Source organism: Lolium perenne, chromosome 5 (genome assembly GCF_019359855.2).
Source record: "Lolium perenne isolate Kyuss_39 chromosome 5, Kyuss_2.0, whole genome shotgun sequence".
Lineage (NCBI taxonomy): Eukaryota > Viridiplantae > Streptophyta > Magnoliopsida > Poales > Poaceae > Lolium > Lolium perenne.
Window position 1 is genome coordinate 214,572,750 of NC_067248.2, and position 27,282 is coordinate 214,600,031.

A 27,282-nucleotide genomic window follows, 5' to 3' on the forward strand; every position below is an offset into this window, starting at 1 on the left:
TCATCCTTTAATGAGAAAGGACAAATTTTAGCAACAAAATAAGTACGCATCTTGACATCATCAGAAAACAAGCTACTCAAAGTAGAAAGTTCATTCATGTGTTCTACAGCACTTTCTTTTTCAGTACCACAAAACGGTGTTTTCTCAACAATAGCTATATGAGAAAAATCAAGAGAAAAATCATAATCCTTATCCTTAATGTTTATAGGAGATGTGGCAAATTTAGGATCAGGAGATAGCTTATATCTAACAGTATGTTGTGCAAGAAACTTTTTAATTTTTCTTGCATCAGTAGTAGCATTGCATTTATCAATAAAATCATCATCAAGTTCCACATAATCTTCATCAGGATCATCACTAGAGTATTCAACAGACTCAGGTGAATTAACAGGTGTAGCAGCATTTTTATTAGGAGTTTCAGTATTTTCAATTTGTCTAGACCTAGCAATTGTAGCATCTAGAAAAGATCCCAATGAACCACTATCATCAAGCACAGCAGAAGCATCATCAAAATTATAAGAGTTTTCAGATTCAGCAGAAGTACCAGCGTGTGAAGCTTGTGGTGGTGAAACAAGTTGACTTATCACAGAAGGTGAATCAAGAGCAGCAGAGGTACTCAGAGCTGTACCTTTTTTTGTAGTGGATGGTAATATGGCGACTTTAGGATCGCGAGATTTACCCATGATGGAGAATTTGCAGCGAACAATATCAATCCAAGTGAACTTCCAAATAAAGCTATGCTCCCCGGCAACGGCGCCAGAAAATAGTCTTGATGACCCACAAGTATAGGGGATCGCAACAGTCTTCGCGGGAAGTAAAACCCAATTTATTGATTTGACACAAGGGGAGACAAAGAATACTTGAAAGCCTTAACAGCGGAGTTGTCAATTCAGCTGCACCTGGAAACAAACTTGCTCGCAAGAGTTTATTAGTAGTAACAGTTTTATAGCGATGTGATAGTGAAATATCAGCAGCAGTGTAACAAAGACAGCAGTAGTGATTATAGTAAACAGCAGGATTAAAATACTGTAGGCACAGGGATGGATGACGGGCGTTGTATGGATGAGAGAAACTCATGCAACAATCAAAGCAGGGCATTTGCAGATAGTAATAAAACGGTGTCCAAGTACTAAACAATCCATAGGCATGTGTTCCGTATATAGTCGTACGTGCTCGCAATGAGAAACTTGCACAACATCTTTTGTCCTACCAGCCGGTGGCAGCCGGGCCTCTAGGGAATCTACTGGAAATTAAGGTACTCCTTTTAATAGAGCACCGGAGCAAAGCATTAACACTCCGTGAACACATGTGATCCTCACATCACCGCCTTCCCCTCCGGTTGTCCCAATTTCTGTCACTTTGGGGCCTCGGGTTCCGGACATCGACATGTGTATACAACTTGCAGGTAAGATCATAAAACAATGAATATAATCATGAAACAATAACATGTTCAGATCTGAGATCATGGCACTCGGACCCTAGTGACAAGCATTAAGCATAACAAGTTGCAACAATATCATCAAAGTACTAATTACGGACACTAGGCACTATGCCCTAACAATCTTATGCTATTACATGACCAATCTCATCCAATCCCTACCATCCCCTTCAGCCTACAGCGGGGGAATTACTCACACATGGATGGGGGAAACATGGCTGGTGATGATGGCTATGATGTCCTCCAATTCCCCGTCCCGGCGGAGTGCCAGAACGGAGTTTCTGGTCCCGAGACGGAGTTTCGCGATGGTGGCGGCGTTCTGGATGGTTTCTGGCGACTTCGACTTCCCGTCTCGCGTTTTTAGATTGAAACCCTTAAATAGTCCAGAGGGGGGCGTCAGAGGCTGGCCGAGGTGGCCTCACCATAGGGCGGCGCGCCCCCCCAGGCCGCGCCGGCCTATGGTGTGGGGGCCCTGGGCCTCCCCCAGGCCTGCCCTTCTGGCTCCGTGAATCTTCTGGGAAAATAGGCCCTTTGACATTAATTCCGGGGATTTTCCTGAAAGTTGAATTTCTGCACAAAGACTAGACACCAGAGCAATTCTGCTGAAAACAGCGTTAGTCCGTGTTAGTTGTATCCAAAATACACAAATTAGAGGCAAAACAATAGCAAAAGTGTTCGGGAAAGTAGATACGTTTTGGACGTATCACAATGCTGCAAGGATGAATAAGAAGCATAAAGAGATGTTGTTCAAGCCTGGTGATATGGTCTGGGTACATTTTCGCAAGGATAGGTTCCCGAAGCTACGGAAGTCTAAGTTGAAGCCTCGTGGTGCTGGTCCTTACAAAGTGCTTGCCAAGATCAATGATAATGCATACTCAATAGATCTTCCAGTTGATGAGTTTGGTGTCAGTAATTCTTTCAATGTTACTGATTTGACACCATATGACGGAGAAGACCTTGGAGCGTCGAGGTCGACGCCTTTTGAAGGGGGGAGATGATGGGGACATCTCTACTACACCACTACCTTCGTCATTGATAAATGAAGATGAACCTACTGTGAAGCTCAAGTCCAATGAAGTTAGGATTGGACCAATTACAAGGGCTCGTGCGAAGCTACTTAAACAACAGGTGAACTTGTTTCTAAACGATACTTTGATTGATGAGAACTTTATACTGCCTAAGTCTTGTTATTTATGTATCATCAGGTATGAAGAGGAGACAAGCATCGCACGATGAGAAGAGAAGCAGCTGGACGTGAAGAAGGACGTGAGGCTGGACATGGAGCTGGACATGAAGATATCTCATGGACGCGCGAGGGAGGAGCGGGAGGCATGCGCGAGAGGAGAAGAAGAAGTCCAGGCCGGTCCAGCACCCGGTCAGACCGGTCGGCACGCCAGCGCGCCCGGTCCCTGGCCAGGTCCAACTGGGCGGCAGACCGGATTCACCCTGGCGCCAACCGGGCGTCGTACCGGGGCTAACCGGACGGAGTTTTGCGTCCTTTCCGGTTGCCGCCCGGTCCCTGGCCCGGTTTAGACCGGCCAGCCCGGTCCCAGGCCCGGTCAACCGGATTCCAGACCGGACTAGTCCGAGTCTGTCTCGACCAGATCTATTCTGGGTCGGTTATTCTTGTATCTTTTCGACCAGAAGTCGTCCCGGACGCCTATATAAGTGCCCAGGACGCCCCTCTAGCTGCTTTAGACCACGTTTAAGATAAACCCTAGTTCTTAGTTGTTTGCTCTGCAAAACTATTGAATTCCCTACAACATATTGCTTGATATTGTGTAGATCCTGAAAAAGTCTTGTGTGATATGCTGTTCCATTGGGAATTAGACGGTTGCAACTTACCGCTTCGTGGTCGGCGGCTACGTGCGCAAGTTTGTGGAGTTGCGCATATCTTTCAGGGTTGAGAGCTGTTGCATTGGCGACAGAGACCAATCGAGAGATCTCGTTGTGTCATACAAGTTATCATCCACTACGTCATCGTGTTTCTCCGCTGCCATCACCCCGTGATCATCATCACCACCGTTGCTTACTGAGAAGATCGGGCCACCTCATATCATCAATTAAAATATAGGGCTTGTTTGGTTCCCAGCCATATTTTACCAAGCTAAAGTTTGGCAAGTCAGCATGTGTTTGGTTCTTGCCACACTTTGAACCTTCCACACTTCACTATTCATTTGGCCCACTTTTCATCGAGTGAATTGTTTGCCAACTTTTGCCACACTTTGTGGCTTCCAAAATATCCTAGCTTCTCTTTTGAAGATTCATGGTGTGTGAAACTATGTTTGATTAGTACTCACATTACCTCTATTTAATTTTGTAGTTGTATGCGTAAGGGTACTGGTAAAAAAAAGAAAGCTAATTTTATTTGCTCTTTAGGTGATACAGCTAATGTCACGAAATTGCATTGCCCATATGTTATTCATTGAAGCTCATTGAGAAGGTAGGCTGTAATAAAAGCTATGTATGAGTAATTTATTTTTAAAATTAAGTATTATAATATGGCCTTGGTTACCCATCTTCGTAAGATGGAGCCGTCTGAATTTCAGCCACCGGGTATAGTAAGTTCACTAAATAATAAAACTAACCGTTTGCAGCTGACATCGATTAGAGTAGTAGAAAATGGCCAGAAGAACACATGTATGTCGGTCTTAAAAGTATCCATGCTATTGCTATGGCAATTATCTAAAAAGTACACATATTGCCTTGGATAAGAGTAGACAGGGTGTGCAAATACGAAGGCCAAGTTGAGCGGTGGATGATGAAGTCCCTGTGATCCTACCTTCTGCTTCAGTCCTCTTTTGCATTTGCAAGTGTCTTGAAGACGCCTGCGAGCTATTAAGGCAGTTGTTTAAGCGACGTAGCTGTGGTACTTGGGTTTAGAAATATATTCTTTCAGATTGAGCTTTAAGGTCTTCTCTTAACATGTATACATATCATTACTGTGAAGATGTATTGTGATTATGATATCATTTTTCTTTCTTGAAAATTGATTTTCTTAATCTGCGGAGTATTGAACTTAGAGTGCCATCTTTTCTAGGTTTACCTTGGCTCAATGTGTGTTGAGTGGTATAAAATTAATAATGTGTAATGTGGATTTCATAGTTACGAAGCAGGTGTGGTTTAACATTAACATAATATCTAGATTGCTAGAGAGAGATGATGTCCTTAACTCACTTTTTTGGTACCATAGCAATGCACGTTGTGGAGTCAGTTACATGTTTTTCTTGGAGACATGCCCAGACAATCTTGGGGAGACAATCATAGTAAGCCGAGTCATAAAAGGATACGAGCGAAGTGCATATGATATTGAATTATTGTTTTTATCAAACTATATTTTAGTATATCAAAAAAACAAATTTGGAAATGTTTTATGGCTATCTTTTTCTATAAACATAATTTTCATGTGTATCTGTTTAAACATGTGTGGCAGGAACAAAATTGAGCTGGCCATAGACATGTGTGGAAAGAACAAAATTAAGCCGGCCATGGAAACACACAACGTTCAATAAAATAACGATTGCAACCATTCACCAAATTTTTCTTTGGCTTGCATGTGCTAAAGAGGTTTGAAGAAGCTGCCTAAAAAAATTAGCATCCACACCACTTGCCTGCCGGAGTTTTTTTACCCCATCCAAGGTTATCTCCGGATATTTATGAATATCAAAGTGTTTTTTGGACTAATATAAAAGAAGCATTCCTTCACTTATACCCGTGTTTGCTGCATTCTTGTTTGGTGAGATAATAATACATCCAAAAGGAGAAGTCGTTGAGTTAAAAGTTATGACGGGCCATAACTCAGGTGTAGGACTTATTGCCAAAGAAAAATAAGAAGACCTAGAACTTGCAACCACACGGATGCACACCAATGATGTCTTGTTATTGCGTTCGGTATTATCATGTCATAGTACATTATGATATCCCTGATTTGTTCTGAATTTTCATAGTGAGTTTTCAAAAATATATGTGCATTGAGAAATAAATATGTGTTGATCCGTGGCAACGCACGGGCATTTGTACTAGTCCTTTAGAATCAAATCGCTTTTTTCTTCCTTTTTGAAGCAAATCGCTAGCTACTTTCACGTGAAAATCTTTTTACTTTCCTAGCTTCAGCCCGCATTATTTTTCTTAGAGACTTCCATTTATTCCTTTTTCTTTGAGATATGTTCTTTTATTCCGAGACAACACATGTGGACCCATGGTTTTTGCGTGCCATAAATTCGTTTTTGTACACGCATATTCTTGTACGTAACACTTCTTTTCTTTTAATATCATACGTTAAAATTTAGATCATTGCTTTATATTTTTTAGCATATGTGGATGTGGATTATCCTGGTGCCTCAAAGAAAACACCCTTATTTTGCTTTTAGTATATAATAGATAGATAATAGATAGTGGAGATGATCTTTTGTAGTATCTAAGACAAAGGAAATTTCTGAATCACCCTAGGGCCACCAAGAATAGCTTTTTGGTACCTTGATTGTTCAAGCTTTCATTTGTAACACTTCTATGTATACGATATTACATATTCATGTGAACATGATTTTATTACATTTGTCCAATAGATATAGATGGTGTGTTTCCTTTTGTTGTCTACAAGCGTCGACAATAAGATTGTTGCACACACCGTATAAATAATTTTCCCATAAAATCCCACACACACTGAGCAGATCATAATAGTGTATTTAAAGAATGACAACATGTCCCAAACATTCTTCGGGGCAAAGTACATAGGTGGAAAAATCATTGAAAAAATTACTTCTCAAGAATCACATCATGGACCTTGATCACACTTAATTTATTAGTTTCCAGCAGGAATAGTAATCTCTCTAGCTGGCAGGAAACATAGAACCACACATGACCAGCATTAGCAATATATGCTTATGCACTGATCTCTTTTGGGAAGGCCGGTGGCAGAACACCTTTTAGGAATGAGTAGAAAAGAACAAGCGATCTTTGAGGCTGGAAGCTAGGGACCAGATGGCCAGCACCGCGAACTGAAGCGAATGTGAATCCTCCCTCGTATTGCTGAGCGTAGCCTCCAACCTATATTGGATCACATGATCAATTTTAGTATATAACAAATACGATAACAAAACTAGTATAGTAGGAATGACCGCATATAAACATGTAGTTACCTCGCTCTGTGGGGTGTACCATGGGCGCCACGGTTTTGTGATGGCTAGATTGAGATCCTTGACAGAGTATCTCGTCGCTGTAATGGGGCACACGTCATCCATATCACCACTGCCATTAAATTAGCCATGATATCGTCAGATAGGAGTAGCAACTGTGGCAAGAAAAATGTTCATTTTGAGTCTGCAAACGATGGTTACCTGTAGATCCAGACTCTTAGCCCGGTCGCGATAAGCCAATCGAGGGTTGGCACCATCGAAACGGGCGCATCGGTCCAGTGTATGCCACTGTAGACAACAGATTACATCACGGTAAGCATCCGGTCGAGAAATTAGTGGAGCAAAACTCAGGGTTTGTAAGAAAGTGTGCTACTTACGCGCATTCTGACCACTCTGTCTTGGCTCGGACATGTATAGCCTTCTGAACTTTGGGATTGTTGAAGTAGGCATCGACATAAGCATCGATGCATGGATCGTAGCCTGCTAACTGTCTCAATCAGAAGGCAAATCAATCTGAGCTTCGTCATGAGATATTTCAATGAGAAAATAACATTATTGCAAGTTGCACTACTTACGTAGCTACTGGAGTGGAGGCTGCCGTTTGACGACTCAAGGCAGACCGGGGCGTAGATGTTGTAGCGATCAATGTCACCGATTCTGAACGACGACTTGGCTTCTCCGCACGCTTTGCCCTCGACCCGCCCGAAGGTGCAGTGCGCGATAATGTTGCCCCACACCTCGTCGGAGATCACACCGTGGTTCCACAGGAACTCGTACACTCCCCTTTGGTTCTTGTAGTTATCTAGGTACGGGTTGCCGACCTGGAGAAAGTAAAACCAAATTAGTTAGTGACGTCCATACGAAACTTGTCTCTTGTAAGCTCGTAACGACGGCAACTTACGAAGATCCCCTTAAGATTGAAGCTTGAGGCACCGAGTTCGTAGAGGGCAGTGATGACGGTGGCGAGCTGGGGCACATAATGGCCGCTGTAGCTCTCGCCTGCGATGAAGAAGTCGCGTCCCTTATACTCGGGGAACCTCTCCAACCAGTTGAGCAGGAAGATGTAGGCGTCCACCGCCGTCCTTGTGTCGCCGCTCTCGCTGTTCTCTGACGACGTGTTTGAGTACGAGAACCCCACGCCCGCCGGCGACTCTAGGAAGAGCACATTTGCCACTGCAAGAGACCAGAGCCATCAGTGTGACCTAGACTATATGATGTTGTAAAAGGATCTATCCGTCACCAACCGTTGTTCCAGGCGTGCCTGTTTCTGCTCAGGGTCTTGCCATCGGGGTTCACACGGAACGGGCCAAGCTCTTGAAATGCGCCGGCGCCCAGCGAAGAGCAACCAGGCCCGCCGTTGAGCCAGAGGACGAGAGGCTTGGAGGCGGCTTCGTAGGGGGACTCGACAAAGTAGTAGAAGAGTGCGCGTCCGTGCTCCTCGCTCACCGTGACATAGCCGGAGTACTGGTCGAAGTTGACGCGCGGTGGCTGGCCGGGCAGCGCCGCGATCTTGTCGGCCTCCCTGGTGCCGGGTGGCGGGCTCTTGCACTTCGTGGGCAGGTGCTTGAAGCTGCTATTCGGATCAGCCCAGGTGTTGGGCTCGCTTGTGAGCGTGTGGGCCCTGGATTTGATGAAGGTCCTTAGGACATCCTTCTGCCGCACGGTCGCGCCACTGGTCAGAGACGCGCCCAGTAGGATCACCAGCACGACAACGCTGAAGGTCCTCATCTTGATCTACTGCTGTCGGGCGTCAGCTGCTTATTGAGAATACGTACATCTTTGCTGCTTTTATAATGAGAGTAGGAATGCGTGGATATCAGAGAGGGCGGTAAAGAGAACCATAAAATGTCGGTATTTTGGATATTCCAAGCTGGTTTTAGGATTCTCCGAAATCGATATGGAAGAGAGTGAGCTAGCTAATAGTTATAAATCGGTCTGCCTCATCTTTCCAAAATGCCGGACATTGTTGACGTACGTCCAGTTCAGCAATGCAACCGGTGTCGAGACTCTTTCCCGGTGACGCTGCCGATGCAGGTGACATCTCTAGGCAACAATCCAAACGATAGGACCGAGGTGACACCCAGTGCTGTAGCATTTGTAATGTCATCATGACATAGTCGCTGATGTTGCGTCATTTTTTATTGGGATCCTGATATGGCGTCATTTACAGCGATCGCATTTACGGCTGTCGCGCTACACTGTATTAGACTACCCACAATGGGAGTATCATAGGTAGTATCATGCATTCCATGCATGCAAAATGCTGATGTGGCAGTGCAATTAAAGATGAGAGAGAGTGTACTAGTATCATAGGTAGATACCGTATCATAGCACATACTACTAGAAAAAATAATGTCAAGTAAATCTTGTGCACATATTTGCATTGAGATTCTACAAAACAATTAATATATGGAGACTATGATACTAGTATATGATACCATGCATTGTGAAAATATTAACATGTAGTAGTATCATACGCATGATACTTCTATATGATACTATGCATTGTGACTAGTCTTACAAAACATGGCTTCCGTCCGGGTTGGTAAGAGCCTTTAGGTTTTTCAACGGAGACTAAGCAATTATAACTAACTAAGAAAATTGCCCGTGCGTTGCAACGGAAAGTACACACTTGTTAAAATGTTGACATGACAGGAAAATTGGGCAAGGAAAAATAGAAAAATATGGGTGACCGAAAACAACACTATATACTATGTCCAATTCAATAACAAATGTTGGGTAAATGTCATAAACAGATCTCAACTTCTCGAAAAACGTATAACTGAAGCAATCAGGATGATTTAATATGTACGACAAATTGAATAGCCCAATACAATTGCTTAAAAAATGAATTTATAGGAAAAATTAGAAAGAAGAATTCATGGCACAATTATAATTAAATTAACTGCATGGGATCGTTCGATAGTGGCAGAGTACTCATGTACTCCTATATGTTTCCTACTTTAGCAGCTTCTTTTATCTTTCATCATGGCCCTGAATGCTCAGAACTTAAACATTTCAGCAAATTGTTGAGCCAGAACTATGATAGGCAGCTGGAAATTATACGAAATTGTCATGTTTCTTGCCTACCACAGTCCAGTAAACGGCTATGACGACCACATACCGAGATTCCCTTTTTTGCCTCCGAATTTTTTTCCTCCAGTTGACTAATATATCCGATAGTGGAATCCCCAGTTTGCCGAGGACTTTTTGTATACTGATAGTCTAAAGCAAAGTGCTTAATTGATTCTCCTCCCTAACAGCCGAACAGGCAGAGCTCATTATTCTTTTTTTGCTTGAAGAGATTGTTCTCACTTCGATCCTTCCTTTCACCCTGACCCAAGCAGAAATCTTTTCACACATTTCCAAATAGAGTGGCAGTAATATGTTGAATGATTCAGAATCCCTCCCTAGTTACCGAACACGTACATATGGTTTCACTGTTTCAATATTGTTCATTCTCTAGGCACTTTTATTTGTCATAAAGAAGAGACTGAATTCTTAATGCAATAGAAAAAAAAAGTTGCTGATTTTTCAGAGGCAATTCGGGTTCTTCGCTCAGACGTAGTCGGCAACATCCAATCCCGGCCCCAATGGCAATAGTACTTACCAGCCCCAAAGGTAAGGTCCTCCCACTGCTCCCACGTAAGCAGCAAAACCACCACAATGGAGGACTATCCCGCGTCGCATCCAACATCACCGGCGCTGGCCGCCTCGGCGATTTCGCCGCCGAGGGCCTCCAGGTTTGCGGCGTGCATCAACTGGTGCATTGTTTCACACAGCCTCCCTCACGTGCTCAAATTCCTCCGCGATGCACAATGCATCAGTGTGAATTTCGAGCTGCAGCATCTAACGCCGTCGCGGTCGCCTGCCAGAAGATTCTAGACGAGCGCACCATGGTGGAGTTCGTGGAGGCCTTCGAGGCCCGCTCGGCAGCAACGGCCAAACCTTAGCGTCGGCATTCACCTGATGTTACCCTCCACCGCCCACCAGAACTCACGTCGGACTCGCCTCAAGTGGGCTTTTCGTCTTCAGCAGTCGAAGGACCACAACCACGTCGCGGCTGCCGGACGGTGGACCTAGCAGCTCGAATCGCCCCCTTCAGCCCTCCTTCCCAAGCGGACACTGCACGAGAAGTAAATCGTCTGGTAAGTAAGGAGAATCACCTAATCACATGGCTCAATCAATCGAGCAATCGCCAGGAGGGTTGGACTTTAAGCACGGGAGATGTACTTCCTTTTTCGTTCCTGAGTTGCACCGGCAGTGCAGGTTGGATGGCCAATGTTGACGCAGCAAATCAGGTCGCTACGCCGCGTGCTAGACTCTCCCGCAAAGTTTGCTACGGCAAGTCGACGATAGCGGCAAGCCGGCAACGCCGAGAGGTGCAGAAAAACCGGCTGACCTTGTCTTCGCTGTGGTTGATCTCGTATCCTCGTTTTTGGTTTCGTCATGGTTATCTTAACCTGTCCGGGAGAAACGCTACTCGTTTTCGTATTTGGATCTTGTCTCCTCAAGACCTCGATCTCACGTGAATAAATACGAACCATAGGGTACGGTGCGAGCTAGTCCAAGCCGGATCCACGTAGAGTTGTTCTTGTTTTCTTGGACGGGAGCTTATCCAGCTTAAACTGATGAGACGAACTGAGGATGCGATGGCTCTTTGCTGGGCCGTCCAAAAGCTGCATACGTAATCGACTTGTACTCAGCCGTGAACCACGCAACCGATACAAATTCAAGGAGAAGATAAGCTACACAACAACGGACGAAATCAACTTAGCGCTCGGGACGGACGAAACGGACGAATACCACGGAAACTCTTCTCCCTTTATTATTAGGTATAGATTAAAGGCCCCCTCCTCATAGTTCTGGTTGTGCTGCGAAGAGGGGCTAATAAAGAGCCTCCATGTGGTTGTGTTCGGGCGCTCGGGGTGGAGTCACCAACCGAGACTAAAGTCCTCCAGGCGTCAAGCGCTCGGACATCGTCGTTCCTCTGCCGTGGCAGAGAAACGACGCTACTACATACATCAATCAAGGAAACACTATCATCATCAATATAGACATCGTCATGGATAAAGTACACGCAATGCATATAAAATATAAAGTCCTCTTACGATCCCTATTGCCTAAATACAAAGTCCCGATGGTACTCTTCATTTGCAGCTATGACCTTCCTAAGTAAGAATCCCGCCGATTTCTCTTGAATTGCTCGTACGCGACAATTTGATAGGAGACCGTCCTGTAGACTTTCGATCTAATTTAAAGAAGGGGATTAATATATACATATGATTGAAACTCAGCAAAATTGATGGGAATAAAATAAGATGCTCACATTAATCCCGGTTCGTAAAGCGACATGGGCTATTGCTCCTAGAGCCTCCGAACGGAAGCTATGTTTTCTACTAGTGCTAGATGGTATCTGTATATCTCACCAATCTAAGATTTTTGGCGGCCAAAAATGACCCATTCTGCAAACTAATTTAGGACACCTCGAGCGGCCTGGCCGAACGCAAACGGATGCAAAGTGATTGTTTACGCCGGGCTAGACAGAAAAGATGGAAAACCCCACCCTAACAGCCAGACAAATTTCGGGTGCATATTTTTGGGCCGAGAATGCAATCTGACCGCCATTTTAGTGCGGATGCATTCATGGCCCAAATATACGCCTAGAATGCATCGCCGCGGACACAAGGCGGTCAACAGACAAGTCCGCGACGTTCTTCTTCGGGCCTTCATGCTAGTGACCGTGCGTGTTTGGTCTTCTGCATGCTAGTAATGGCTTCAGTGCCGCTTCGCTTCCTCGCGTCGCTTTCATGGTTCTGCCCCGCCTCCCCGTGCGCCAGTGTTGGCGTGGGTGGTGCTTGGGCATCCCGCCAGTTGAAGGTGGTGTCAGGACTTTTCAAGAGGAGTTCCACCTGGGATACCGCGCGGGTTGCCTACGCGGTGTCGATTTCTTCAACAGAGAGCGCAACGTTGGCCTCCACAACAATGAGGAGGGTACCTTAGAGGAGGACGAGGATGAACTCCAACCACCGAACCTCACGGAGGAGGAGGCGACCGAAATGGCCATCGCCCAGAGCGAGCTGGACCTACTCGCTTTGTGGGATGGCCTCGCCGTTCAATTGCGGGTGTCCGCGCTTTCCCATGCACAGAGGGAGGCCGGCCTCCCTCTCTCCCCCCCACCCCCTCCGGCCGACGAGGCCACTGGAGGAAGGAGATAGATGTAGGATTATTAGGCAATTTCCGTGTGAGTTTAATTACCGAAAGCGACATTACAGATGCACAAGCATACTTAACCATACACATCAGACTAAGCACATGCATCAGATCTGAACATGGAATAAGTAGCAGTGCAAGGTAGGAGAGGGAAATCACGTACATCGCGACCGGGAAGGTCGCACCAGCAGTAGCACCACCACCACCATGGGAGTTGTTGATGTCGCCCATGGTGTAGTCGTAGTCGTTGATGAAGCAGACGGACCGGCGAAGATGAACACGAACAGCAGCGAGCAGTCGCGCCGAGACGCTCCCCAAAAACCTTATCGCCCGTCTCCCGGTGCAGGATCTCAACGGACGGAGTTTCGGAGGCCTGCTCTCCCGGACGGCTGTGTACGCAGTCGCCGGGATGGGGAAGACTAGAGAGTAGCACAGCAAAAGGAACTTCACGAGAGAGAGAGATCTAAGAGCACTGTTTCCAGATCTGATCGGTCTCCTTGTATAGCCTGGAAGGAAGCCGACCCGCCCGCGTTGACACGCGTAGGAAGCCAGGGACACGCGGCGAGCATGCACATGCAGGCCGACACGTACCCAACACAGTTGGTGCACCAAGCAAAAATTTAGGCTTCCTTGAGTGTGTCTCGAACTCGAACTCGAGTCACGAAACGCGACGTGCGTGCGTGACGTGACGTGCCGTGCCGAGCCGAGACGGGCGGGCGGAGGAGGAGGAGTGCGCGAGGGCTCTTTCTATTCTCACTCACTTGGAATGACTAGAACAGCAGCCCTTATATACCACTCCAACTCACTCCCAACTAGCAATGTGGGACTAAACTTTGTCCCCCAAGGCTGTCCCAAGCTGCCAACGTGATGGGCCTTGAGATTTCAGGAATTGTAGACCACATGGGCTGCCTTATTGGGCTGCAGCCCATCTACATTCAACAATCCCCCACTAGATCTCATATGCACATCAGATGGCACATTAGTTCCATTCACTGTTTGATATACCTGCACTTCGGTGGAGACTGTTAAGTTGAACTTCCACTTAGGCAAGGTGCCACGCTTGACTACAACTGAACAATGGACTATGCCTTGAATTGTCAGTCTTTATGCAGCAAGTTTCGCTCAATGCCGGCACGGTACTAGGCTACCTTAGCCTTCCCCTCGGGTGGAGCTTATAAGTCATACTCCTCGGCCTTTCATGAGCTTACTAGAGATTCACCCAAATCTCCCACACTATGACCAGTAGTGTCACTCATATAGGTGTGTTCTTCAAAAGATCGCCCTGTAGGACGGCATCTTCGCTCATCAAGAGCCGCTCAGAACACATTAAGACATTGTCAACCTGCCTTACAGTAGCTATGAGAGAATTGCATCTGCAGCGGAGTGGGAGTCTTAAATTTTCTCTCAACTCAGTTGCTCCGGTTTGTTTTCCCAGGTCCTACTTCACGGAATTTCCGATTACATAGGTTGGGTTACCCCCTCGGCAACTCAAGTGGGTCTCAAACCCATCTCCCTCGATGCAAGGTCTATCATATTTCTTGATAGTCCTTTTGTGAAAGGATCTGCCAGATTTTTAGCACTTTGGACATAATCCAATGCTATCACTCCGGAGTTTCTCAGTTTTCTGACAAACTTCAGTCTCCTCTTGATATGTTTGGAACTTTTCATATTATCCTTAGAACTTTTCACTTTGACAATCACAGTTTGATTATCACAGTTCATGAGGATGGCCGGTATTGGTTTTTCAACCATAGGCAAGTCCATCAAGAGTTCACGAAGCCATTCCGCTTCGACAGTAGCTGTATCTAATGCTGTGAGTTCTGCTTCCATAGTTGACCTCGTTAAGATGGTCTGCTTGCAAGACTTCCAGGAAACAGCGCCACCACCAAGAGTGAAAACATATCCACTTGTGGCTTTGATTTTAGCATCAGAAATCCAATTGGAATCACTATACCATTCAAGTCCTCTTGGATACCCGGTATAATGAATTCCATAACTCATGGTTCCTTTTAGATAGCGCATCACTCTCTCAAGAGCATGCCAATGATCATCTCCCGGGTTGGCCACAAACCGGCTAAGTTTGCACACAGCAAACGAGATATCAGGCCTAGTAGCGCAAGCTAAATACATGAGTGAACCAATGATTTGAGAGTATCTCAATTGATCTCTAGTTGCATTTTCATTCTTTCGAAGCAAGACACTAGGATCATAAGGTGTGAGAGAAGATTTGCAATCAGCATAGCCAAATCTGCTCAACACCTTCTCAACATAATGAGATTGCACAAGTGTAATCCCATTATTCTCATCTCTCAAAAGCTTGATGTTCAGTATAACATCAGCCTCTCCAAGATCTTTCATCTCGAAACATTGAGATAAGAAGGTTTTTACCTCCTCAATCACTTTGAGACTTGTCCCAAAAAATAGTATATCATCCACATACAAACATAGGACAACTCCTTCACCCCCACCATGGCGGTAGTACACACATTTGTCGGCTTCATTAACAACAAAGCCCACAGATGTCAAAGTTCTTTCAAACTTCTCATGCCATTGTTTGGGTGCTTGTTTAAGTCCATACAAAGATTTCTTTAATTTACACACCTTTCTTTCTTGACCTTGCAGTACGAAACCATCAGGCTGTTCCATGTAAATTTCCTCATCCAACTCTCCATTTAGGAAAGCCGTCTTAACGTCCATTTGATGAACGAGAAGACCGTGTGAGGCAGCCAATGACAGCAGTACTCGAATTGTGGTCAATCTCGCAACAGGTGAGTAGGTATCGAAGAAATCTTCGCCTTCCTTTTGGGTATAGCCTTTGGCTACAAGTCGAGCTTTATACTTCTCAATAGTACCATCAGCTCGAAGCTTCTTCTTAAATACTCATTTACATCCTACAGGTTTGCACCCATAAGGACGCTCAGTTAACTCCCACGTTCCATTAGCCAAGATGGAATCCATCTCGCTTTGAACCTTCCTTCCAGTAGTCTGCATCAGGAGATGCGAGAGCTTCTGAAATGGTAGTGGGAGTATCATCCACAAGATACACAATGAAATCATTACCAAAAGACTTTGCAGTCCTTTGTCTCTTACTCCTTGTGGGAGCTTCATTGTCATCTTCATCAGAATCTGAACTCTCATCATCAGATTCCTCATCAGACTCCATAGGAGTTTCATGTATTGGATCAGATTCCCAACTAGACATGCCATGCATATCTCTCATAGGAAATATATCCTCAAAGAATGTAGCATCTCTTGATTCAAAGATGGTGCCAACATTCATGTCATCCACTCCAGATTTCACCACAAGAAATCTATAAGCAGTGCTATGGGCAGCATAGCCAAGAAAGACACAGTCCACGGTTTTTGGTCCAAGCTTTCGCTTTTTGGTGATTGGCAAATTCACTTTAGCCAAACAACCCCAAGTTCGTAGGTAGGAGAGTGTTGGGCTTTTCTTTTCCCACTCCTCATAAGGGGTAATCTCTTTATTCTTGGTTGGAACACGGTTTAGGACATGACACGAAGTCAATATAGCCTCCCCCCACCATTCCTTGGATAAACCCGAAACATCTAACATGGCGTTAACCAAATCTGTTAGAGTACGGTTTTTCCTTTCCGCAATCCCATTGGATTGTGGGGAATTGGGAGGCGTCCTCTCATGGATTATACCATGTTCCGCACAGAATAAATTGAACTCATTAGAAAAGTACTCTCCACCACGATCGGACCGAACCCTTTTTATCTTTCTTTCAAGTTGATTCTCAACTTCAGCCTTATAGATTTTAAAGAAATCAAGAGCCTCATCTTTAGTTTTCAGTAGATACACATAACAGTATCTAGTGGAATCATCGATCAAAGTCATGAAATATTTCTTTCCACCTCTTGTCAACTCACCATTCATCTCACATAGATCTGAATGCACGAGCTCTAGTGGTGCCAAGTTTCTTTCCTTCGCAGGCTTGTGAGGCTTGCGAGGCTGCTTTGCTTGCACACAAGCATGGCACTTAGAGCCTTTGACAAAGGTGAATTTCGGAATTAAACTCATATCAGCAAGCCGCGTCATACAACCGAAATTAACATGACAAAGTCGTGAATGCCAAACATTAGTTTCATTAACACTAGTGCTTACATGGTTCACAACATTATCGCAGAAGTCTTCTAGAGAGAAGCGAAACATTCCCTCACATTCATATCCCTTTCCAACAAAAGTTCCATACTTGGACAGTACAACTTTATTGGATTCAAACACCAACTTAAACCCATCTTTCATAAGACGGGAGCCGCTAACGAGATTCTTCTTGATAGAAGGGACATGCAGCACGTTCCTCAGTTGCACGATCTTTCCCGAAGTAAACTTCAGATCTACCGTGCCAACACCACGAACAGTAGCATGTAACCCATTCCCCATCATTACTGAGGAACCTCGGGCCTGATAAGAGGTAAACATGGAGATGTCAACACACACATGAACATTGGCACCTGTATCAACCCACCATTCCGTGGACTGAAACACTGAAAGAACAGTAGGTAACATATTACCATACCCTGTAGTTCCTTCCTCTATGTTGCCAATGACCATACTGACAGAATTTGAGTTCTGTCCAGCCTGACATTTCCTTCCTTTGCGTTGTGGACAGCGATTAGCCCAATGGCCTGTATCGCCACACACCCAGCAAGGATCTTTCTTCTCCGTTTTCCCCTTCTTCTTGAAGTTGGTAGTCTGGGAGACTCCCTTTTTCTTTCCTTTGGACTTGTGGGCATTTTTCTGCACCATATTGGCAGCAGAACGTCCATCGGTTCCTCCAGTGTGTTTGTCTTTTGCCCTCGCCTTCTCTTCAACATCCAGAGAGCCCATGATATTCTCAACAGAAAACTCATGCCTCTGATGTTTCAGGGAAGTGGCAAAGTTCCTCCATGAAGGAGGAAGCTTAGCGACAATGCATCCCGCGACAAACTTGTCCGGCAGCACACACTTGAGGAGCTCGAGTTCCTTTGCCATGATCTGTATCTCATGAGCCTGTTCTACTACAGATCGGTTCTCAACCATTCTGTAGTCATTGAACTGCTCCATAGCATACAGTTCACCTCTGGCATCGGCAGCACCAAACTTAGCGTCCAGTGCATCCCACAGTTCCTTCCCATTTCGTATGTGCAGATAAGCATCAACCAACTTGTCTCCAAGCACACTTAGAACGGCACCCACAAAGATTACGGTGGCATCCCCGAACGCTTTATCCTCTTCAGGAGTAAGCGGACCTCTGGGAGTACCTTCCGCAACCCGGTGCACGCCCATAGAAGTGAGCCACAAGAGGGTCTTACTCTGCCATCTCTTGAAATGAGAACCCGTAAACAGGCTCGGTTTGAGCGCAGCAGAAAAACCAGACGGTGAAAATTGCCTAAGCACATAAGGTTTTTGGATTGTTGGATTATTAGGCAATTTCCGTGTGAGTTTAATTACTGAAAGCGACATTACAGATGCACAAGCATACTTAACCATACACATCAGACTAAGCACATGCATCAGATCTGAACATGGAATAAGTAGCAGTGCAAGGTAGGAGAGGGAAATCACGTACATCGCGACCGGGAAGGTCGCACCAGCAGTAGCACCACCACCACCATGGGAGTTGTTGATGTCGCCCATGGTGTAGTCGTAGTCGTTGATGAAGCAGACGGACCGGCGAAGATGAACACGAACAGCGGACGATCGCGCCGAGACGCTCCCCAAAAACCTTATCGCCCGTCTCCCGGTGCAGGATCTCAACGGACGGAGTTTCGGAGGCCTGCTCTCCCGGACGGCTGTGCACGCAGTCGCCGGGATGGGGAAGACTAGAGAGTAGCACAACAAATGGAACTTCACGAGAGAGAGAGATCTAAGAGCACTGTTTTCAGATCTGATCGGTCTCCTTGTATAGCCTGGAAGGAAGCCGACCCGCCCGCGTTGACACGCGTAGGAAGCCAGGGACACGCGGCGAGCATGCACATGCAGGCCGACACGTACCCAACACAGTTGGTGCACCAAGCAAAAATTTAGGCTTCCTTGAGTGTGTCTCGAACTCGAACTCGAGTCACGATACGCGACGCGACGCGACGCGACGCGACGCGACGCGCCGAGACGGGCGGGCGGAGGAGGAGGAGTGCGCGAGGGCTCTTTCTATTCTCACTCACTTGGAATGACTAGAACAGCAGCCCTTATATACCACTCCAACTCACTCCCAACTAGCAATGTGGGACTAAACTTTGTCCCCAAAAGCTGTCCCAAGCTGCCAACGTGATGGGCCTTGAGATTTCAGGAATTGTAGACCACATGGGCTGCCTTATTGGGCTGCAGCCCATCTACATTCAACAATAGAGGTCTGGAGCAGCCGATGCGACTCTCAAGGGTAGAGAAAAAAGAGAAATTTCTTAATGCTACTGACCTGGCCTATTAAGGATACACTCCTCTGGCGTGTTGGTCCGCATCTCCACTCATAGTGTTCTTCCTTGGCAGGCCATACTACTGACCTGGCCTATTAAGGATACACTCCGGGAGCCCATCTGGGGTCTATTGACGACGTCACTGACCAATTTCTTAATGCTTGTCAAAGATGGGTCGCCAACGACATTGTTTTCCATACTATTCAGTTGTTTCTATTTTCTGTCGCAAATTCCTTACACACTCTAATGGAGGCTTGTTTCAGGACACCGTACTAAAATAGGAAAGCGTACTTAAGTTGGGAAAGAAAAGGATTTTTACCCGGACTCAACATGGATTCCTATTCGGAGAGGTGAATTCCCTTCAGACTACCCCTATACAAATGAGATGAAGATACCTGAACAAGTTCTTGATATCCGCAAAATCACAAGACATCAAGCCAACAAAAGTCACATTAATCTATAGAACTCCTCCTTGTTTCCCCCACATACGCCCATTGAGTTCCCCCACTTATTTGTCGGGCTGAACTTTATAACATCAATGCACCTAGTTAAAATACCAATCCAAGAAAAAGTAGAGTTGTTACCCGCATATGGTCACAAACCTAGGTAAAATGCATACTAGTGACCTGAGTGTACCTCACTACCAAAAGTGTGTCCCGCACCATGTGGCAAAGAGATTTTAACCCTTGTAATATGCCGTATTCGCTTGGTGCACTTATTGGTCGCGCGGTTTGGGTTAAAGAAATAGTAAATTTTGTTTCAATCATGATTAAGTATTGTTAGTTATGGTTCTCTACAGTCTAGTATATACATAATTTACTTATCGATAAAGCACATATAGTAGTTCACAAATAAATAAAACATGTATTTATGCGTTAGAAAAAATCGTGTGTATCCTTTGTCGAACAAGTATATATTAATGTGTCTAGTTATATACTAAAAAAGCCAACGAAAATACAAAATGGCATGTATGTCAAATTAAGTTGTGCGCACAATATCAGGATAGGTGAAGCCCATCACAGTATGAGCTGATGAAAGAAACATAGTCTAGATTAAAGAGGCATTGCAAAAACCACCATGCCCTAGCTAACCTAGAGGATGCTACTACCAAAGTCCTCAATTGGAAATTAGTGAAAGGAGCTTTCGCCCATCTCACACCGCAGTATTTGTCGGTTCTAGATGATTGAACTCAAGCCCCTTCTGTGCAAGATGAGGACTCTTTGTCCACATGCCTCGTTGTGGAAGGCACGCTTGCGGAGTTCTACCTTTGTGGAGATTATGATGGCATTCAATTCAGGGAGGATGCCCTGATGGTGAGGGCAGGGTGGTGTGTCCTTGGAAGCATACTAGTTCCAACATGCTCTATGGTGGCTTGACGCTGCAACTTTTGGACTGCATGGATCAACAATGAAACAAAATAGTTACGAAATGGCCTTTTTTACAACAGAATTTGAGAATGAAGGGTTTTGATCCACATTGGTGTGAAATGGTTCAACAATTTGTTCAAGGGGGAGTGTTGGAGTAAAGGTAAATGATGACATTGGTCATTATTTCCGGACAAAAAAAGGGTTGAGACAAGGAGATCCGTTGTCTCCAATGCTCTTTAATATTGTTGTGGATATGCTGGCCATCATAATTGAACGAGCAAAAAATAATGGCCATGTTGGGGGGCTTATCCCTCATCTTGTTGAGGGTGGCATCTCTATATTACAATATGCCGATGGTATAGTCCTTTTTTTTTGGAGCATAACCTATTAAAAGTTGTTAATATGAAGTTAATTATGTGTATGTTTGAAGAGCTCTCATGCCTTAAAATTAACTTCCAAAAAAGTGAGATTTTATGTTTTGATAAAGTAAAGGAGGAGATTGATCAATATAAACAGATTTTTGGATGTGACGCTGGTTCCTTACCTTTTAGGTACCAAGGTATTCCCATTCATTACAGAAAACTAAGAAATTCTGATTGGTATCAGGGGAGATCCGGTTTGAAAGAAAATTGGGATGCCGGAAAGGCAAATTACTATCCTATGGGGATAGACTTGTCCTTATCAAACAAGTTTTTGCTCCGTCTTTCTCGGGCGATTAGGGTTTCCCCTGCGCCTCCGTGAGACGACGGGAGTAGATGGATTCTCAGCCGATTCGACGGCCGGAGAGTTTGGATCGAAGACCGGCAGAGGCTCTAGTCTTGCCAGGCGGAAGGTCTCCTCGAGGCTCACGACTGGGGGAGACCAGGGTTGACTCGGAACATATACGTCAACCTCCAGGTCGGAGGGAAGATCCTGCACAGAACCGATCGGCAACACCAATGGCAACGTCGGTTGAGGGTAGTGGCGTCCCGATGGAGGAAGAGAGGCAGGAGAGTAACTCCGGCGACTCGCGTGGGAACTCGACCCGGATGGCATCTGATGGCTAGGAGGAGGAGACCCTGGAGGAGGTCGACTGGGTCCGGCCAGTGGAGATCGAGGACAATGAGGAGGAGGTGGACGATCTGGACGCCGCTGCTGGCCGGTGGACGGCGCTAGCGCGATATGTATCACGCCGCCGGTATAGCGCGCGTACCATGTTCGATGAACTGGGTGCTGTCTGGCGAATGGAGCACAAGCTGACATACAAGGACCTAGGGGATAATTTGTTCCAGCTGGATTTTCATGGAGAAGCGGACTACAAGTTCGTTATCAAAGGAGGAACCTGGCATCACCGCCATGATGCCTTGATCGTTGTCCCATTCGGACGGGAGAAGTCCGCGGCGGAGGCCCAGCCCCTAGCTTTCCCTATTTGGGTTAGGGTTTATGATCTTCCAAGGAAGTTGATGACGAGGAAGAAGGGCACAGCCTTGATGGAGCAGCTGGGAGAGGTGCTAGAAGTGGACACTGATGACGGGGAGCAAGCAAGCGGCCCTTTTCTGTGAGTTCGTTTGTGCTGGCCAATTCGGCAGCCTCTGGTGTACACGCTGCCTGTATCTAGGCATGACAAAGTGACAAGACACAACATCCGCTATGAGAGGGTCCCGAACTTTTGCTTCTTCTGTGGCCGCATTGGTCATGCTCGTAAGGAGTGCAAGCTGGAAGTTGTTCCCCATCCTGGTCGGAGATATGGACCGGAACTGAGGGTTTCGCCATTTAAGAAATTCGATGCTCGTCGATTCACGGTGAAGGGAAGGAAGCCAACTGCTGCCCGCAAGCTCTTTGATGATGAGGATGAGAGCAGTGCTGGAGGTAGGGACCGGTCGCCGGGCGCTAGCTCGCCAGCTGCCTCGCGTGTCCAGTCTCCGGAGCGCTCTAGGCACAAACCGAGTGAGCCTCCGGCAGCAAATGTCGGCGAGGAGGGCGATCGTGTGAAGGCGCACAGTGCAGCGGACAAATCCGCTCAGGAGGAACTTGCGCGTGATCTGAAGGACAGACTGAGAGTACATGAGTCACCGGTAAAGAGTGCCCCTGCTCCTTATAGGGGGACTGCGCAGGCATCGGACCGGGCAGCCAAGATGCAGGAGGCTACTGGAAACCTGAAACGTACATTTGATGGGGTTCATGCGCTGAGGAAACAGTGGGAGGATATGGCTGCAAAACACAGAGCCGCTCCTCCGAACAGTAAAGATTCAAAGGAGGCGACGGAACAGGAGCCGTCGGTAAATTCGCCATCAGCCAAGCCCGATGGGGCGGAAAAGGAAGCTGTGAATTCAGCTCATCATACGGAGTCGAAGCGCTTTTGTGAAGTCACTGGTGTTAACTATCGGATATACAAGAACCGACGTGGAACGGTGAATCAGCTGCGGATCTGTGAGATGTTTAGGAATAGGGGTGGTGCAGAGCTACGTGCAAATAGTCTGTTGGGGAAGCGATTGGCGGATTTTGAGATGGCTCATGCTCATGAGGAGGAGGAGTCCAGTTTCGAGATTCTCCTTGGCCCAAAACGCCTGAGACGAGAAGAAGTATCAACAGCAAACAATGACAACATGTCGGGTCCTCATGGCGAGGCCCGACATGAGCAATGAGTATTTTAGGCTGGAACTGTCGGGGGGCGGGGCAATCCCCGATAGTTCATGAGCTTGTCTGCCTTGTTCAAACACATCACCCCAGTCTCGTTTTTCTGTGCGAGACGAGACAACATCCTGATCGTGTGCGAAATCTGAGATACCGTTTGGGGATGAAAGGTTGCTTTGCTGTTAAGGGCGATGGTTCTGGTGGGGGTTTGGCTCTTTTCCACTCTGAAGACGTGGTTGTTGATCTACTCTCCTTCAGCCATCGTCACATTGATGTTCATATTCAGGGAGGGCCATTTGGTGCCAGGTGGAGGGGGGCGTTTGTATACGGTGAACCAAAGCCGTATGAGCGTCATAATATGTGGACCTTGTTGCGCAGGATCAAAATGGCGTCCGCTGAACCATGGATGTTACTGGGCGATTTTAATGAGGCAATGTGGCAGGCTGAGCACTTTTCCAATACGAAGCGATCGGAGCGCCAAATGACAGACTTCCGGTCCGCGCTGTCTTTTTGCGATGTACATGATCTGGGCTTCACTGGTGTTCCTTGGACGTTTGATAATAAGCAGAAAGGAGATCGTAATGTTAAGGTCCGATTGGATCGCGCGGTGGCGTCACCAGCTTGGTCGCTGCGTTTTCCAGAAGCCAGGGTGCATCACCTGGTCTCCTCCCGCTCGGATCATTGCCCGCTCATGGTGTCCTTGGTCCAGGAGCGAGAGATGGGGCGGAAGCCGGCTATCAGACGATATGAGATCATGTGGGAGCGGGAGCCATCGCTCGCCGCGACGGTCGAGGAAGCTTGGTCTAGGCGTGTGGGGGTGCGTGACCTTGGCGATATCTGCTCCTCGCTTCGCACGGTCATGGGCTCTCTGTATGACTGGCGCAAACAACACTTTAAGCATGTGTCAAGGGAGATTGATAGAAAGCGGAAGAAGCTGGAAGCACTCTTGATGTTATCGGATGAGGAGAGCGTACGTGCTCGGCAACAACTCCAACGTGACATGGATGAACTACTCTATAGGGAAGAGTTGATGTGGCTGCAACGCTCACGAGTGGCTTGGTTACGCGAGGGAGATCGGAACACTCGGTATTTCCATCGGAAGGCGTCATGGCGCAGGAAGAAAAACCGTATCCTCAAGCTGCGACGAGAGGATGGTTCATGGGCCGACGATCCTGAGGAGATAGGTGCGAGGACTACCTCGTTCTTCCATCAGCTTTACACCAGGGAGGAGGATGTTGATCCGTCAGAAATAATAGAGCTCTTTACAGGCCATGTCACTGCTGAGATGAATGATACCCTGTGTGCTCCGTTCTCAGAAAAGGAGATTAGTGACGCGTTGTTTCAGATTGGCCCTCTGAAGGCTCCAGGACCCGATGGGTTTCCCGCGCGATTTCTTCAGCGTAATTGGGGCCTCCTCAAGGATGACATAGTCAAGGCAGTTCAGGAATTCTTCAGTTCAGGGGTACTGCCAGAGGATGTAAACGAGACAGCAATTGTTCTCATTCCAAAGAAGGACAACCCCGAGGAGCTCAAGGATTTCCGGCCTATAAGCTTGTGCAATGTTGTGTTTAAAATCATCTCCAAATGCTTGGTTAATCGCCTCCGGCCCCTCCTTCAGGATATCATTTCTCCGATGCAGAGTGCGTTTATTCCAGGCAGGCTTATTACTGATAATGCTTTCATGGCTTTCGAGTGCTTCCATGCAATACAAAGTAATTCGAAAGAGCGGTCAAAATTCTGTGCCTATAAGCTGGATATGGCTAAGGCATATGACCGCGTGGACTGGCGCTATTTGGAAGGTGTAATGAAGAAGCTGGGCTTTCATAGCACATGGATACGGTGGATTATGCAGTGTGTTACTACCGTACGGTATTCAGTTTGTCTCAATGGACATGCGTTGGACACCTTCACGCCTACACGCGGGCTACGCCAAGGCGATCCCCTTTCACCATATTTGTTTCTCTTTGTTGCGGAGGGCCTCTCTCATCTGGTGCAACGGGAGGTTGAGCTTGGACGACTAAATGAACTCAAAATCTGCCGGCGAGCTCCGGGCATGTCACACCTTCTCTTCGCGGATGATAGTCTGCTCTTCTTCGAGGGCTCTGTCCAACAAGCCAGGGTCGTCAAGTCCACCCTTGACCGCTATGAAAAGGCCACGGGCCAGCTTGTTAGTTTGGGCAAATGTTCGATAATGTATGGGCGCCAAATTCCTGAGCATGTGCAAGAGGAAGTAAAACAAATTCTGCACTATGATACGGAGAGTTTCGAAGAGAAGTACTTGGGCCTTCCCGTTCCAGAAGGTCAGATGCGCAAAGGGAAGTTTAAAACTTTGAAGGAGCGTTTCCAGAAGCGCCTGAGTGATTGGGTGGAGAAATATTTATCAAGTGGAGGTAAGGAGGTTCTCATAAAAGCTATCCTGCAAGCTTTGCCTGTCTATGCTATGAGTGTATTCCAATTCCCTGCTGGCCTTGTGGAAGAACTGAACCAATTGATCCGAGATTTCCATTGGGGAGATGAACACGACCGGCGGCGCATGCACTGGTTATCGTGGGATAAATTGACACAACCCAAACTGTGTGGTGGTATGGGTTTTCGTGATTTCCGAGTATACAACCAGGCCCTCCTCGCCCGTCAGTCCTGGAGGCTACTGCAATTTCCGGACAGCCCGTGCACCCGCCTTCTCAAGGCGAAATATTATCCCTCGGGCCATCTACTTGACACCGCCTTTATCCAGGACGTCTCCGCAACCTGGAAGGGCGTAATGCATGGTTTGGAGCTCTTGAAGCAGGGAGCCATATGGTGGATCGGATCGGGCTCGATGGTGAAAATATGGCGAGATAATTGGCTACCGCGGGCTGGACATATGAAGCTGAACGGGATGAAACAGCGGTGCAGACTGAAATGGGTATCCCAACTGATTGATCCAGCGACGAACACATGGGATGAAGCCACTGTTCGGGAGTACTGCCTCCCGCAAGATGCGGACGCTATCCTACAGCTCAAGCTGCCCCAGCGAAGGACGGATGACTTTGTGGCTTGGCTCCCAGAGGCCTCTGGTTTGTTTACTGTCAGAAGTGCATATCGGCTGGGCATGCAGCCGAAGACGACCGCGCTAAGCAGAGGACAGTGCAGCGCGGAGCCGAGTGGTGAACGCAGCATTTGGAACCTGGTCTGGAAGACGCCTGTGCCGCAAAAAATTCGAGTCTTCGCATGGCGCCTTGCTACTGACTCTCTTGTGGTCGCCTCGAGTCTACACCGGCGCATTTCCCGTATATTGCCAATTTTCTCGGTATGTGGAGTGGAGGATGAGGATGCCTATCATTGCATGGTCCGCTGCACGCTGGCCCGGGCGCTTCGTGATGGAATGCGTGTCATCTGGTCGCTACCGTCAGAGGTTGAATTCCGGTATACGGGCAACAGTTGGTTTCTTCACCTCCTTGATGGCGCGTCGAAGGACATGCGGGTTAAACTCCTATTCCTCTTTTGGCGAACCTGGCATCATCGGAATAATGTCATCCATGGCGACGGTAAGGCATCCATTGCGGCCTCAGTTCTGTTCTTGCAGAGCTATGTCCTATTAGTGCATGCAGGTGTCCCAGATCCTGATCGTAAGGGGAAGCTATCCATGCTTCCTCCCTGTAAATCGTCCCAAGCAACGTTGGAGGCTCCTTCCAACTGGGTTGCCCCTGATGTGGGATGGGTGAAGGTGAATACTGATGCTGGCTGGTGCGCCGCAGATGCTACTGGAGGTGTGGGTGTTGTAGTCCGGGATGAGAAGGGCGCGATCCCGTTCTCCGAATGGAAAACCATTGCAGGGTGCTCTAGCGCGGAGGAAGCTGAAGTGTTGGCCTGTCTCGATGGCCTCCGATACCTAGCTGCTCATCCACACCAGCGGGGTATCCTTGAAACTGATTGTGCTCGGGTTGTGGCTGTTCTTTTGTCGTCGGATGAAGATCGCTCGGCTCACTGGTGTCTGTTCCAAGAGGCCAGGGCTCTGCTGAATATGCTCCTGGAGGTTAAAGTGTGTGAGGTGTCTAGGGTGAGTAATCGAGTGGCACATGAACTAGCGCAATTAGGCAAGAGTGAGTGTGGTGTGTTGCGT

At 47.0% G+C, this 27,282-nt stretch overlaps 1 protein-coding gene across 1 annotated transcript; it reads right to left on the minus strand.

The window, feature by feature from the left end:
- Positions 1-6,269: 6,269 nt before the first annotated feature.
- On the minus strand, positions 6,270-8,301 carry LOC127301901 (serine carboxypeptidase 1). Its single transcript, XM_051332192.2, has 7 exons — positions 7,818-8,301; positions 7,475-7,746; positions 7,149-7,394; positions 6,951-7,060; positions 6,775-6,861; positions 6,577-6,685; positions 6,270-6,484 (listed from the first exon to the last, which is right to left on the minus strand). Exons 1-7 carry the CDS (start codon positions 8,299-8,301, stop codon positions 6,320-6,322), a joined length of 1,473 nt encoding a protein of 490 aa, XP_051188152.1. The 3' UTR covers positions 6,270-6,319.
- Between the last annotated feature and the right edge of the window lie 18,981 nt (positions 8,302-27,282).

Coding starts and splice junctions, on each gene's coding strand:
- LOC127301901 (XM_051332192.2), bottom strand. CDS start 8,301: ATGAGGACCTTCAGCGTTGTCGTGCTGGTGATCCTACTGGGCGCGTCT. Junction 7,061..7,148: donor GCCTCCACTCCAGTAGCTAC/GTAAGTAGTGCA, acceptor TGATTGAGACAG/TTAGCAGGCTACGATCCATG. Junction 6,686..6,774: donor CTAAGAGTCTGGATCTACAG/GTAACCATCGTT, acceptor ATTTAATGGCAG/TGGTGATATGGATGACGTGT.